We start from the raw sequence: 15,962 nt of genomic DNA on the forward strand, positions 1-15,962 counted from the left end.
CCAGGAGGTATGACAGGGAGTTACCCTGAAGTTAATAGAGACTAACCAGCTGTGAGTTTGGCCTCCCTGTCGGAATCACCTTCCATTTCAGCTGAATCCCCCAGGCACTTCGCCTGTTGCCTCTGGCACCGAGCGCAGGGAGGGTCCCGGTCCCTGCATCCACTAGAGATGGAGCGGGAGTAATTGAGGATGGAAGGCTCTGCGCGAAGAGCAGGAGGAGCCCGCGGAGGGCCTGAGGAGGGGGTAGGGAAAGGGGGCGGGGCAGGGCAGACCCTGCCCCGCCCTTCCGTTCACTCCCATTGGCCGTGCGTTCACTGGGCCTATCCCACTGCCCACCCCCAGAACGACGCTTAAAGTGTGCGAAGCAGGTGCTTCGAGAGGAGTAACAAGTTTGCGCGCGTGTCCGGGATCGGCGCGGCACCCATTCATTGCCTCTGAACATCCATCTGTCCCTTCGGTCATCCTTCGGGAAGGGGCTCCAGCCACCTGGGGGCAGCCGCCACCCAGGGGACTACGACCAGAAAAGGAGCAGAAAGCCCGGCTGAGCCTCGCGGGCCCAGGCTGGGGACGGTGACGACCACCATGCAGACGTGCGCCAAGGCCTGGGGGCTGCGTCTGGGTTGCGGAGTCGGGGGCGGCCGCCGCCTGGCTGGAGGAGCGGGTCCCCGGTGGGCGCCGCGGGGCCGTGACAGAAGTAGCGGCGGCGGGGATAGCGGCGGGGCCGGGGCCTCGCGCCTCCTCGAGCGCCTCCTCCCCAGACACGACGACTTCGCTAGGAGACATATCGGCCCCGGGGACAAAGACCAGAAGGAGATGCTACAGGCCCTGGGGCTGACGGTAAGGACCCCAACCCGGCTCTCCCGGGCCTCACCCCCGCCCCGCCTTCTGCCCGTACGGCCTCCCGGCCCCCACCAGGAGCCCTGCTTCGCTTCGCTTGGGACCTGCATCCTGGTCCGGGGCTCTGGTGTGGAAGCCAGCGCGCGTGCTCGGTCCGCGTGCCCAAGACTTCTCCCACCAGCTTACTTTCTCCTTCACCAGCTCTTCGCGCCTCAAAATCGTGTATTTTACAACCTAGTTCGGCCCTGCTGATGAGCTCTAACTTTGCAAGAGAAGGACCTCCCGATTTATCCAATTATCTCCGATTGCCCACCGAAATCCAAGCCAGAGTGGTCGAATTACTACCCTAATTCCCCCCCTCCCTCCGAGTGATTTTTGGTTTGTTAAAGTTGTCCTTTTTAAAAAGAAACTAAATTAGACCATTTAAGTGAAGTCCCCACAGCCTTTGTATATGCAAAATACAGAGGTGACTTTTAACTCAGAAGCACTTTCCTCTGCCTTCAGAGTTCACGAGCTTGCATTTTAATTTTAGAGCGTTGATGAACTGATCGAGAAGACCATCCCTGCCAGCATCCGCCTGAAAAGACCCTTGAAAATGGATGACCCTGTCTGTAAGTAACCGGGAGACTCCTTTGCTCTGGCCTGTTTGTCTTCTGTGGTCTCTGAAAGTCCATCTGTGGGTCAGGATTGCTCAGGAGGGAGAATGTTTATTAAGATAAAACAGCGCTGGGTACTGCACCGGGCGGGAGAGGGTGCAATATCTTCGGCTCCCTGGAATAGTTCTCTGTCTCAGCGCCCCACAAGGAGCCAGCAAACTTCCTGGGGAGGAGGGTGGGGGAGGCAGTGCTCAAGCAAGTGCAGAGGATTCCCAACTCTCCAGGCACCTGTCCAGGTATGATTCTCCCATCCTTTGGCTTGGGAGATGTCCTCAATTCTCTGCAGATCGGCATACTCAGAAGGGAAAAAAGAACTGCCTACAGTCTTGCAAATAGGGGAGTGACAACAATGGGAGACCCAGACATCTGGCCTCCTACCCTGAGGTTATTTATATCACAGTAGTTTCCAATTGTTCCATCTCAGATCCAAATTTTATTATTTATACCCACTGAATGGCACCAGAACTTTTAAAGTCTGAATGATTTTTAAGAAATCTTAATTTACCCATAGACTCTCTTAGAATTTTAATTTATATTTTAAAATATTTTAATGGTCTCAGGATTATTTGACATTCACGACTGAGCAAGAATTCACACAACAAACGCAAAATTCAAGTGGAGAGGCAGAGCTGAATTGTTTTTTTTAAATAAACAGGAAAGTATTCTCCTGGTTTTGAATCATAAAAACGCTATGTCTTCTGAGGTCAAGGGAAGAGAAGATAATTGGTTTGCTTTAGGTCTGAGGACAGAAAAGCTATGTGGAAGGTAGGCTTTATTTTGTTTTCAAGTATACAACTTGAGATATGAAGCAGGTCCAGCCCCCAGCTGACTGATGCTATAATTCACGCTGTGCTGAGGGCTGCTTCCTTTATTGGTTTCAAATCTGAACCATTTCCCTTGATGGAAGGAACCTTGTTCATAGAAGAAAATATGAACTTTTTGTCTGCTTGAACTGTTTGAGACCTGGGGATAACCATCCTTATCTATTTCAATTTTAGAAGCCTTATCTATTTCAATTTTAGGAAATCAGAATCCTGATTCATTGGATGTTTAGCATAGTTATATGTTTTTGAAGCAAGTCATCAGTGAATATTTGAACAAGTAAATTTCTTCCTGAGTCTTTCAAAGTCACAAAATGTTTAGGTCAGCCCTTTTACTATATACTCTAAAATGTTTTTTAAGAGCATCAGAGTCTAGGAACCATGTCCAAGATATCTAGCCTCGTGTAGTGTCGCTGCTTGTTTCCAGCTGAATAATTTGAACCTTGGGAGATTGCATTTCTCCCCCTTCCTTTGGAAGCAGACTTCTGATAAGTAATTTATAATTTATGTGTAAACTTTAAACCCAGCTTCTGTGAAGTTTGGGGCTGCTTCCATCTGGTTAGACCGAGGTGACTCAGAAAATGTTGCACTGGCAGGAGTCTCCCTTGCCCTGAAGTGGATCGGCTCCCCAGCAAAGCTTGCTTCTTAGAAGTGAGCTGGGAGTGGGGATAGGGAGGATGGGGTGCAGAATGCATCAAAAAGGTATTAGTGTTTCACTTTGCAATGGTTATTGAATGTGTTCCACATGGGGAGAGCAAATTGGTACAGGTAACCTCTAGTAGAAGCGTTTTCCTTTACTAGTGGAGCTGCATGATCCAAACTTGGTTTCACACGAAAGCTGAGTGCCCGTGTTCTACCATAATCAAAGGAATTCTAGACCAAATATTTGTTCACTGAGTAGAGAGAAAACTAAGAGCTAGTATGTGTCTTAAATCCCTCATTGCTGAGTAAAAGAAGATTGTGAGAGCTGTAAGCAGTATGGAGATACTTGGGTTCTTATTCATAACTTTATCATCTCAAACCAATATGTAGTACTTAGCATGTCCTGGGCTCTTTTTAAAATGTTTTTCATATATTAATTTAATCCTTATTACAACCCTATGAGGTAACTATCATCAACTCTGACTTAAAATGAACAAACCAGTCCTTCCCCAGTGGTCCAATGGTTAAGACTCTGTGCTTCCAATGCAGGGATCCCTGGTCAGGGAACTAGGATCCCACGTGTGTGTGGCGTGGCCCAAAATAAATACAAAAAGCATGGCATACAGAGGGTAAAAATCATGCCCAAGGTCACTACTGGTAAGCAGTGGAGGCAGAATTCAACCCATACAGTGCGGGCCCTGTTCACACTCCAGTCCTCTTCATTGTCCCCTAAAGTAGAAAATCCTTGTCCTGACGCTTCCTCAGTATCCAGTTTACAGGTGTGCACAAGCCCAACACACTGGGATCACTCCACCAGCTGCCCTAGTGGAAATGCTGCAGTGGGCTGAGAGCCCAGGTCTGAGAACACTCAGGCCCACTGCCGGGGCGAGGGAAGGAGTGACAGAGGTGCAGGGTCAGAGCTGGGTGAAGGATGAGTAGTAAGTAATGCTCTGTTGGACGGCGCCGGGGAGACTGCTGTAGCCAGAGGGAATAGATTGTACAGGACAGAGTGGGCTGACAGAGTCAGGGAAGCATGGATTGTTTGGCTGTCACGCAGGAGGCTCCCTCTCCCCTTGGACAGGTAAGGAAGTGCCTTGAAAGAATGCCTTGATCTCAGTCAGCTTCACAGTAAGCCACACTTTAGAGAAACAAACAAAGTTACTTGTTCATCCCATTCAAGTGAACCCCCACCCTCCACTGGCATACACAAAGGAAAAAAACTAGGATTTATGTCAATGGAAACATTTGTTTCTCTGGATGGTGCCGTTATGAATGATTTTAGATTTCTTTTTATTCCTCTGTTTTTTTCTAGATTTTCTACAATAACTGTGTATTTCTTTTGTAATTAATATAAAACTTAAATACTTTATGAATCACACCACTCACTTTCAGCTATGATATATTTCTCTGTGTAGTATTTTCAGTGAAGTCATCTCCAGTGAATCAGACTGAAGTAGCCCATAACTTCACAGAAGCAGCCAGGCTTCAAGTTTACAGAAAATTGCACATTGTTTATTTTGAGCATGCTTATTAGGAAGAGAGAGGAGACACTAAACCCTTAAATGTTCAAGTTATTTGACCTGAACTGGGCAGCTGAGCTGTCAGAATGAGACTTTTGATGGACTTGTGACAACCTAATGCTCCAAGCAATATTGTTTATAGAGTGATTTTAACAAATGGTTCGTGGAGGGCAGTGGGTGGAGGGTGCAGGGTTGTGCAATGCAGCTGCAGGTGCAGGTGACCCACTCTCTGAACTGACCCCAAGGACACTGACAGGGCATCTGTTCTCCTGACTGTGGACATCAGTTGTCTTTCAGCTGGGTTAAGTCTGTTGTCAGGTGCAGATAAGTCTGTGACAGATCCCTCCTTTGGCCATCTCTGGCTTCTTGGGATCCCAGCATGTATGAATTATTATTTCATCTTTAGGATAATTCCGATGGATTCTTCTTATACAACTGTGGAAATAAACAAAGACCAGCCAAATGAGAAAAGCAAAGGCTGTTTATTCTGAACTTGCTATAGGAGTCAGCCTTTTGTTGTACAGGGGAGTAGGAAGGCCTTCAGGGGCATCCTGTTGGCCTAAGCAAGATGTAGGTAGGCCAACAAAAGCAAATCTTCCAACTAAGGCAGGGTTTTCCTTGTGATTGCTTAAGGCTGTTTGTTCAGGTTTGTCTGGTTGGTTCTAGATTGGAAGCAGGGACCAAGATTAGCGAAGCTGTCAGTTATTAATCAAGTCCTGGCTCTTTTGGGCCAATTGCTATAGAAGTTATTGTTTATTTTCTGCCATTGTCACTGGAGATAGCAAAAGACAGCTTTCTGCAAGTCTAGTCTGTAGCGAGCTGGCTCAGGGGTGGTTTATTGTGGATTAGGGGGTTGGTTTCCTGAGCAGGTTGCTGCAAATGGTAGGTGAAAATTTTATAGTTATATATGGTCTGGCCAATGTCTGTTTGTATGTTTAGACTCTCATAGTAGTCTGTTGTCCTTATATTTTTGTCATTAATTCTTATGGGGCAGACCCCTGCTGACCTGACTGAAAGCTTGTGCAGTCAACCTATTGTCTAAATTGTAGTGTTTATGACTATTTACTACTGGATATCCATTGCAAGGTTAAATGTATGAATAAACATAATCACTATCCTCAGTGGGCTTACATTTTAATGTGACTTGAGTTCAAAAGTTAAAATGTCCAATATGTCATAAAACTATGAATAAAATGCTGTAAATGTACAGAAATGATGTGAAATTGAATAGAAAAACTGGTATTTCTGAAAGCACTATAAAAAGTTGAAATATATCCTCTATAGTTATCTCCTGTATCTATAGAAACAAAGACAATATCTTTACATTGACTATGTACGTTTTTTGTGTGTTTGTGTAAATATATTATTATAAGAAGGAGAAAACTCAAAAAGGCAGCACCTTCAGTGAGAAAAATAAGATGGCAAAATTCAATGTGCTAGGCATTCCATCTTTGATGGCATCTTAACAGAATAGTTTCACTGATGATTTAGGGGATTCTTGGATGTTTTTCAGCACCATGAAGCAGTATTTCAATTCTCAGGGGACATCCTACAATTTAAATCACTTCTGACACTATCTACCTGCATATAGCATCAGACTTCACATATTAACCCTCCAAGACTGCCCCCACTTGAGATGTCAATCACAAGTCAGGATTGTCACCTGCGCTCTGACCTGTTGTGCTCAGTCACTCAGTTATGTCCACCTCTTTGCAACCCCATCAACTGTAGCTCACCAGGCTCCTCTGTTCATGGAATTTTCCAGGAAAGAATATTGGAGCAGGTTGCCATTTCCTCCTCCAGGGGATCTTCCTGACCCAGGGATCGAGTGAGTCTCTTGTGTCTCCTGCATTGACAGGCAGATTCTTTACCACTTCAGCACTGACTGATGAGCTATAAGTTGGATCCCTTCCTCTGGTTTGATTAATTTGCTAGAGTGGCTCACGAAATACACAGAAATGTTTCCTTATGGTTACCAGTTTATTAAAAGGATGTTATAAGGGATACAGGTGAACACCTAAATGAAGAGATACATAGGATAGGCAAAAGAAGGGGGTGGCAGAGGATGAGATGGTTAGATAACATCACCAATTCAATGAACATGAATTTGAGCAAACTCCAGGAGATAGTGAAGGACAGGGAAGCCTGGCATGCTGCAGTCGTGGGGTTGGACATGACTTAGAGACTAAACAACTACAACAACATAGGGTGGGATCTGAAAGGGTCCCAAGCACAGGAGCTTTTGTCCCCATGGGACTGGGGTACATCCCAGCACAGGAATGTAGTAGCCATTCTAGAAGCTCATCAAATCTGTTTTTATATAGCTTACTCTTCAGCTCCTCTGCCCTTCCTACTTCTAGAGGTCAATGGGTGGCCCTGAGAGTTCCAGCTTTCTAATCACTTGGTCCTTCTGCTGACCAGCCCCATCCAAGGCTATTTAGGGACCCCACCATCATCTATGACACCATCCTTATAGCAGAAAGTGAAGAACTAAAGAGCCTCTTCATGAAAGTAAAAGAGGAGAGTGAAAAGTTGGCTTAAAACTCAACATTCAGAAAACTAAGATCTTGGCATCCAGTCCTATCACTTCATGGCAAATAGATGGGGAAACAGTGGAAACAGTGAGAGACTTTACTTTTTGGACACCAAAGTCACTACAGATGGTGACTGCAGTCATGAAATCAAAAGACGCTTACTCCTTGGGAGGAAAGCTGTGACCAACCTAGATAGTGTATTAAAAAGCAGAGATATTTCTTTGCCAACCAAGGTCCATCTAGTCAAAGCTTTGGTTTTTCCAGGAGTCATGTATGGATGTGAGAGTTGGACCATAAAGGAAGCTGAGCGCTGAAGAATTGATGCTTTTGAACTGTGGTGCTGGAGAAGACTCTTGAGAGTCCCTTGGACTGCAAGGAGATCCAACCAGTCCATCCTAAACGAAATCAGTTCTGGGTGTTCATTGGAAAGACTGATACTGAAGCTGAAACTCCAATATTTTGGCCACCTGATGTGAAGAACTGACTCATTTGAAAAGACTGATGCTGGGAAAGATCGAAGGTGGGAGGAGAAAGGGATGACAGAGGATGTGATGGTTGGATGGCATCATCAACTTGATGGACATGAGTTTGAACAAGCTCTGGGTGTTGGTGATGGGCAGGGAAGCCTGGCATGCTACAGTCCATGGGGTCGCAAAGAGTCTGACACAACTGAGTCACTGAACTGAACTGAACCTCATCTATTTGCAGATACCTAGGTGTGCTCAGAAGTGCTTGTTATGAATAACACAAGATACTCCTATCACTCAGGATATACACAAACACAAAGACTAGTGATACTTTTTATTATATCAGATAATGTCAGACAAATATGCATGTGGTAGTGTATCCCAATAGAAGTGGAAAAGTGAAAATAGTTAAGAGATGAATTCTAAAATAAATTATAAACAGTTTTTTCCCCTTTCTTTTGAAATTAGAACACCAAGTGAGAAATGTCACTCTTTGTAAAGTATCATTTTAAGCATTAACATGTTTTGGACTATCAACCTAAGTAAAGAGGTAAACTGAATAAAGAACCTACATAAAGAGGTAAGCCAGCTCAAATTACCAGAAATTTGAGTTTATTTGGGAGTAGTAGAGGAATTACAATTTGGGAGACACATGCTATAGAAGCTGCAAAGTTAGTTGAAAGTCTAGGGCAGGCTCTGTTTGTGGGTAGGGAGCACAAAGAGAGGGCCATCCAGCTGGAACCCAGACAGTAAGTTTGTTGACTTGAGTATGGAGAGATTTTTGGTGGATCTTCATTGGTCTCAGATGAGTCCCAGCCTTCTAGAAATCAGGTATTTACAGGAAATCAGTCTCTCAGTTCTCAAGTTCCATTCTTCCGAGGGAGCAGGTGTGAGATTCTCCATTTTCATATCCTTAGATTCCATTTTGGATTGGAATCCTTTCACAGGACTTTCTTATTTTTTGACATACAAAGATACAAACATGCTGACGTAAGGGGATGAGGTGCCAAATAGGTCGTGTGATTGAGACAAAGGACTTAAAATATAAAACAACTTTTCCCCCTTCATCTTGGTAAAGGATCATGGGATTCATCCAGCATTATCAAAGATTTTATATACATGAAATTCTTTAACAATATTTTAAAGTATTGGCTCTTCTTTGGAAAAGTTGCTCTATTCCTTATCTCTTGCTTTATAAGAAATTACTATAAAACTCTGGCTTAAAACAACAACGAACATTTATTATCCTCATAGTTTCTGAGGTTGGGGATCCAGAAGCAACTGAACTAGGGGGATCTGGCGCTGAGTCACTCATGAGGTTATGAGATCTCACTCCCACGCTGGTGGATGTTCAACCAGAGCTAGAGGAACCAGTTCCAGGATGGTTCGTTCACATGGCTGGCAAGTTGGTGCTGGCTGTTAGGGGGAGGCCCTGGTGCCTCCTCACACAGGTCAGTCCCCGTTCTACTTGAGTGAGTGTCTTCACAGCATGGCAGCTGGATTCCTGCAGAGCCAGTGATTCAAGAGAAGGAAAGCCAGGCAGAAGCTATCCTTTTTATAACCTCATCTTGAAAGTCCTATAGTATCATTTATTTCATGTTCTGTTCATTAAAGTGAGTCATTAAGATTGGTCCAAATTCAAGGGAAGGGGAATTAGTTTCTACCTTTTGAAGGGAGGAGTGTAAACAAGATTACGGACATAATTTTTTAAAATAGACATTCCTTTTCAGAGCAGTTTTAGGTTCACAGCAACACAGAGCAGAAAGTACAGAGAGGTTCCGTATAAGCCCTTGCCTCCACATATGCAAAGACTCCTTCACTGTCAACATCCTTCACCAGAATGGTACGTTTGTTATAACCAGTGAACCTACAGAGACATATCATCATCACCCAGAGTCTATAGTTCATGTTAGGGTTCCCTCCTGGTGTTGTACATTCTGTGAAATTGAGCAAATGTATACTGACATGTAGCCACCATTATAGTAGCATAAAGGGTGTTTTCACTGCCCTGAAGTTCTTCTGCAAACATATTTTTTAAACTACCACATTCATCTAAATTAGCATATACTTAGTATTATAAATGATAATAAATTTTACCTAACTTAAAAAAATATTCAGTGCTATAAAAATGAAATCAATTATACCATGTTTTAAATATGGCATTACTCTTGAGGACTGTTAAGGTGCATAGGGCCATTTGCTCATACCCTAAATCTCCCAGCCTAGTCCCCTTCGTTGCCATCGGGTTATAAGCTACTGTCCCCAGATCTACATCTATGACCCTTTCCATCTACTTTCATTCCTCTTTTATTGAGAAACTTCAATAGAAAATAAGATACTGCTTAGGCACTGAGAATGCAAGAGTCAGGAGGTAAAGGGTGATAAAGATATGATCCCTGACTGTAGGTTCAGATACTGAATAGCTCCTCAGGTCTACAAAAAGGGTGAATGCTTGGGCTGAGGTTATGGCATGAACAGAAGGGTGGAATTGTGGACATGCATGGTTATTTGAGGATGGTGAGTAAACAATGTATAGAATATTGAGCTGCAGAGATGTATAGAAAGCAAGGTATGGAGGGCCCAAAGCTGTGATAAAGGATTTGTTTTCCTGTACGTAATGGGGAGACATTGACAGTTATTACAGAAGGAAGAAATATATTCAAATTGTGTTTGGCTGAGTGCCTCTGAGATACAGGCAAGGAGACCAACTGGGAGCTTATTAGAGAGGTTAGAGGTGAAATTTTTAATGTGCGTTAGTTCAGGTCTACCAGGAAGCAGTCGCTACAAGGATATTAGATATGCAAAAGTGGGAGCAGGGGAAGACTGGGGAGCTTTTAGATTGTGATGCAGGTCTGACTCTGGTGGAGAAGATGGATGAAAGGAGAATTGGGTGAGAAGAATCAGAGACTGCAGCACAGATCTAAAAATTATTGGTCAGTCTGAGTGGAGTCCTTGAGCCAAAGTCATCCACCGGAGGGGTCCCACAGCTTTACAGAAGTGGGCCTGCATTAGTTCTACTGGGCTTAGTAATTGGCTGGGAGTAGCCTGCGAAGTATGCTTTGGTACAAACATGGTGGTTGGCCCAGAGGGGCAGCAGGTTGGACTGTAGGTCAGTTTCTAGGCTGAGTGTTTTGGGGGTGATGGTGATATTAAAAGCATGAACAGGGAGAAGAGGAGGTCCTGGAGGAAGACGAGACCGTGAGCCTTGTTTGAGCAGAAATGAATTTGAGGTGTTGGTGGAATATACATTTGAAGAAGCTAAAGCAGTAGTTGAAAATACAAGTCTAGAGCTCAAGAGAGAGACTAGAAATGGAGTTACAGATTTAGTGACTCTTCTGAATGAATTAATGAGAATGAGCAAGATTTCCTAGTGATGGAGTATTGGGAAGAAAGTAGAAGCCAGGACATGGGGAAATAGAGCATGGAAAAGAATGGATTGCAGAGTAGCCTGAGATGAAGTAATCCAAGAGGCCAAAGGATAAATCTTAAGTCAGGGCTTGTGGGTCTAGTGTCAAATTCTGAACTTTTCTTAGGTATCAGGGAGAAGAAAGGCTACCTGATGATGTTAGGACACTGCAGTGGGAGGAGTTTAGGGCTGCCTGTCTGCTGATCTGAGTGAGAGACAGAAAGGGTGAGACTGAGTGTTAGAAAAGTGAGAAAGTGACCATCTGGGTCGTGAGGAACCTAGATCACCTTGCATGGAACACCTGCTGAGATTTTTTATGAGTTTTTCTTTCTTTTTCTTTTTTTTACTGTGTTGGGTCTTAGTTGCTGTGCATGGAATTTCTCTAATTGCAGAGAGCGGGGTCTACTCTAGTGGTGGTGCATGGGCTTCTCATCGTGAGGGCTTCTCTTGTTGTGGAACACAGGCTCTAGGCACATGGGCTTCAGTAGTGGCATACAGCATGCAGGCTCAGTATTTTGTGGCTTTCTGGCTCTAGGGCACGTGGGCTTTGGTAGTTGCAGTCCTTGGGCTCATTAGCTGTGGCTCGAGGGCCCTGGAGCATGCAGGCTTCAGTAGTTGTGGCACACTGGCTTGGTTCCTCTGCAGCATGTAGGGTCATCCCTTACCAGGGATGAAACCCGTCCCCTGCATTAGCAGGTGGCTTCTTATCCATTGTGCCACCAAGGAAGTTCCCTGCTGAGATTTGATACCTTGAATCTATCCAGTTTGCGAGGGTCCCCTCACCCAACATCATTTAGTGACAGGGGAGCAGAAATAGAGAAATGGGATGTCTGAGTTTAGCTGAGGTGGAGGATTGGTGAAGTCAAGTGGCCAAGGACTTCAAGGCCCGCACAGGCTGGGAGATGTGAGGCACGTTGGGGTGGAAGCTCAGTGAGCATCTTATGGGAATGAAAGTGGGGCCCTGACCTGCTAACCTGAGTCAGCTCAGAGCCCTAAGGGGGCTGGTCAACAGTGAGGTTGTGAGCTGCTTGTCGGAGGGTAGGTGCTCTGGCTTTTCTATTCCTTATGTCCTCTTTTCCCCCCGCCAAATGACACTGTGCTTTGCTTTTAGAAATCTTAGATCTGGTTTTGACTGCTGAGGTTTGTTTTACTTGTTAAACGTGCAGTATTTTAATAAAAATGCAAACTGGGGGTTTACTTTGTAAGGATTCTCAATGTCTGTATCATCAACGTACTAACTGATTAAACAATAAAGAAAGAAAATTTTGGAAAATATGAAATTATTGCAGTCACTGCATTTTTTCACAGAACTTGCTTCATAGCTGCAAGTTTCTATTTAGAAATGTTTTTCTGAAGCTCGTGCCTTTAGGGATGTGAGAACAATTTGCACATTGATTTGTCTTAGTGCATTCTGTAATGCGTGACTTATTGTGAATATTGAGCTAACTATATTTGGGGGTTTAGGTGAATTTTCATTCCCTTGCATTTTCTGAGCACCTACTATGTGCCTAGCAAACCATTATGCCCCTGCCCACAAAGAGGTTATAATTTAGTTGGTGGGATTCTGGGGTGGATTACAAATTTCTCCATATGCCTGTACTCTTTGTGTATCTCCTGGGTGAGAAGGTAGAACTGTAGGGGCAAAGAGCCGTCAGAAACATGGATTGGACACGCGTTGGCTCCTCTAAGCTGGAAGTACTTGACAGAGGGTTCTAATTCCTGAGGGTCATGAGGGGCTAGGTGAGGTTGGGTGTTAATTGGCTGAGCAAGAAGGTAGGAAAGAACCTGGCAGGATTGGGGGTGGGGCATCAGGCCTGTGTGGTGCTGCCCAGACCACGTCCTGACACATGGGATGGGCTCCCCCCTGCCAGTCTTGCAGAGTTTTCAGTTTAAAGAGTTTCCAGGTCCTTCTGCAGCCCACTCCAGTATTCTTGCCTGGGAAATCCCATTGACAGAGGAACCTGGCAGGCTATAGTCCATGGAGTTGCAAAAGAATCGGACACGACTTAGCGACTGAACGACAGCAAAATTCTTCATTATGCAGAACTTATGGGCTGGTTTACCTTCCTGAACTGAACAGACTGTGGTTGGGCAATTTCTTCACCAGGGAAAGAAACTTGACAGATAAGAGGGAGTAGGGTTTATGGGCTGAGTAAGTAAGCCTGGCTTAACCCCACTTATTTATGGAGGAGGGAGAAAGGTGACGTTAGAGAAAGGCTGCACACGGGGATGGAGTTTGAGGGCAAATTCTGGCTTCCACTCAGGAAATCAGAAAATCCTGATATATGCTATCATCCACGGTTTGTTTATGTTGAATTGAGAGCCCCTGACCCCACCCCATGGTTCCTGAGCAGCTTTGAATCCAGGGATCTACAAGTTGGCAAGAAAATTGCTAAGTCAGTCTCTGTCCTCACATTCTAGCCCCAGCTTTTTTCCCTGCACCCTCTGGCAGAAAAAGGCCTTTCTGGGCAAATTCAAATATGAGTTTGTTGGTTTTCAGTCCTGCTGATTTCCTTGGAGTCCTTTTCTGAGCATCTTGCCAAGCACATGAAGGGCAGGGCGTGGGAGGATGGCTCTTGCTGGTTGAGTGGCTGCTCCACGCTGGGTGCTGCTGGGCTGCGTGGAAAAGGTTCTGAGGACAGCCAGCCACTGCAGGGACTGTAGGTATCTTCACCAATGTATTTCACAAGGAGGATTTTGTTCTGTGCATAACATTTTGATTTAAAATTTTTGAATAAATAACACAGGCATATTGTCTCGAATTCAAAAGCGTGAAAAGATACACAGGGAAAATCAAGAAGCCTTCTCATTTATCAGTTTCTTAAGAATCATCCCAGAGCTATTCTGTTAACATATAATATGCATAAACATTAATTTTTTTAATATAAATGGTAGAATTATATATACTCTGTAATAACTTAGGCATATTATTTTTAGATTGTCTAAAAAGCAAAAGCAAATCATTTTCCCATGACTGTGGCAAAAGCAATCATCATACTGAGTGTTTGGGGAATGGGTTAAGAGTGGGGAACAGTGTGTATGTATTTGCATTTGTGTGTGTGTGTTTGTGTGTGTGTGTTGGAGTGTAACAGGTATCTTGACCCATACAGCCTACCTGCTTATTCTAATGACATTTTCCCAGTTTTTGTCAAAGTTCACATATGTGGGAAATTAAAACCTAGACCTAGCAATTTAACACCTAAATCAGCTTATTTTCTATCAGAAAGTATATTTGGAGTGGTGGTTGGTACAAAGTTCTCCTTGATATTTTAGGTGCAAGTGACAAAGGAAAGGCTCTTCTGTGGGATTATGGAAGGAGGAAGCATTCGTTCTGAATTCTGAGAAGCAGGAACAGTGAGAGACCCACCTGCAGATTCTTGGGGAGTGGTACCCGGGTCACTGAACTCTGTTCCTGGTACAGTAGGACCAGGGCATTATGCAATGTGCTGAGGTAGAGGAGTAAACAAGGTCAGAAGCAGACATTTATTCCGCAGGAAAAGAACTTGCTGTTCAGATCGCTGAAGGGTTGAGGACTTTCATGGCTGGGAAGGCACAGGACTGGCTGCTCTATGGGGCCCTCGGCAGGCATCAGGGTGTCTCTAAGTGGTTTTGTGTTTTCTATTGGAGTGTAGTTGGCTTACAAAGTGCTGTTCGTTTCTGGTGTACAGCGAAGTAACTCAGATACATTTGTATGTGTATATGTATGAATTATATTGTTTTTCATGTTCTTTTCCATTATGGTTTATTATAGGCTATTGAATATAGTTCCCTATGTTAAACAGTAGGACCTTGTTTATCCCTTGAGGTGTTTTTTAATGGACATTCCCTATCTCATTTCCTCCCTGGTTTGTTTCATTGTCCTTCACATTCAGGAATATGCTTGCTGGAACTGGGCCTGTTGACAGGAGGAAGCTGCTTTTGTCAAGTTGGAAGGACAAGAGTGAGGAATGTGCGCTGCTTTGGGGTTCACTCTGGGGAGAAGTTGATCTTGTTTCCTCTCCTCTTTGTCCACACAGCTTTCCTTGGGCTGTGCTGTCCAGCATTTGTATGACACAACTGCCTTTTTATTTTTTTTTTCTTATTGTTTATTTTATACATAGTAGTTTGTAGTAGATACAAACTGTTGTTTGTCGTTTAGTCGCTCAGTTCTGTCTGACTCTGCGACCCCATGGAATGTAGCCCGCCAGGCTCCTCTGTCCATGGGATTCTTCAGGCAAGAATACTGGAGTGGGTTGCCATTTCCTTCTCCACACAACTGCCTTTTTAAAATGCTTGTCTTACTATATGGGGGGAGAAAGCTGCCACTTTGGAATGAAGCATCCCACGCTATTTTCTCTAGAAAGGAATTCATTTCCAAGGAAGAAAGGAGTGTAGATCTGTTGTGAAGTACAATGGGGTGCTTTGCATGGTTAGGATTGGGGCTTTTATTTAGACCCATCATGACCCCAGACTTGCCCTTAGAGACTGTTTCTGCTGTGTTCCATTTCAGATAGGTTCAGCAGTAGACCGCTGATAGTGGACTTTCCCTTTTTCTCCCCTTTTCTCCAGGCCTGTTGAATCTTGGCATCACTTAACATATTAACTCAAACTCTGGGCTCCTAAATGCACTCACTGAGTTGGCTGTTGTGCTGATTGGACCAAAGTAAGATTTCATTAGTAGGTATGAGAAATGGTGACCAGTGAACAAACATTAGAAATAATTCAGACACTGACTAAGTTGTGTGTTTGGGAAGTGTTTTTTATTAAATGTGACTGGTAAAGTCTGAGGTCTAGATTTTTTACATAAAATTGATTTTTATTGAGATACAATTGATTTACAATGTATACAGTAAAGTGATTCAGTTATATATCAATACATATTACTGAGTTCTTTTCCATTATAGATTATTAGAAGACACTGACTATAGTTCCCTGTGCTATACAGTAGGTCCCTGTTGTTCATCTATTTTATATATAGGAGGGTATATCTGTTAATCCCCAATTCCCAATTTATCCCCCCTTCTTTTCTTTTTGGTAACTGAAAGTTTGTTTTCTGTGTCTATGAGTCTATTTCTCTTCTGTAAATAAGTTCATTTGTAT

At 43.9% G+C, this 15,962-nt stretch overlaps 1 protein-coding gene across 1 annotated transcript in view; it reads left to right on the forward strand.

Moving 5' to 3' along the window:
• The first annotated feature begins 352 nt into the window (after nucleotides 1–352).
• The window catches only part of GLDC (glycine decarboxylase), an 87,083-nt gene continuing 71,473 nt past the window's right edge, over nucleotides 353–15,962 (forward strand). The window contains exons 1-2 of the mRNA XM_043891213.1: nucleotides 353–837; nucleotides 1,370–1,448. Coding sequence (XP_043747148.1) covers nucleotides 583–837; nucleotides 1,370–1,448 — 334 coding nt within the window. The 5' untranslated portion in view covers nucleotides 353–582. The remainder of the gene's footprint in view (nucleotides 838–1,369; nucleotides 1,449–15,962) is intronic.

This window comes from Cervus elaphus, chromosome 29 (assembly GCF_910594005.1).
Source record: "Cervus elaphus chromosome 29, mCerEla1.1, whole genome shotgun sequence".
In the NCBI taxonomy this organism is placed as follows: Eukaryota; Metazoa; Chordata; class Mammalia; order Artiodactyla; family Cervidae; genus Cervus; species Cervus elaphus.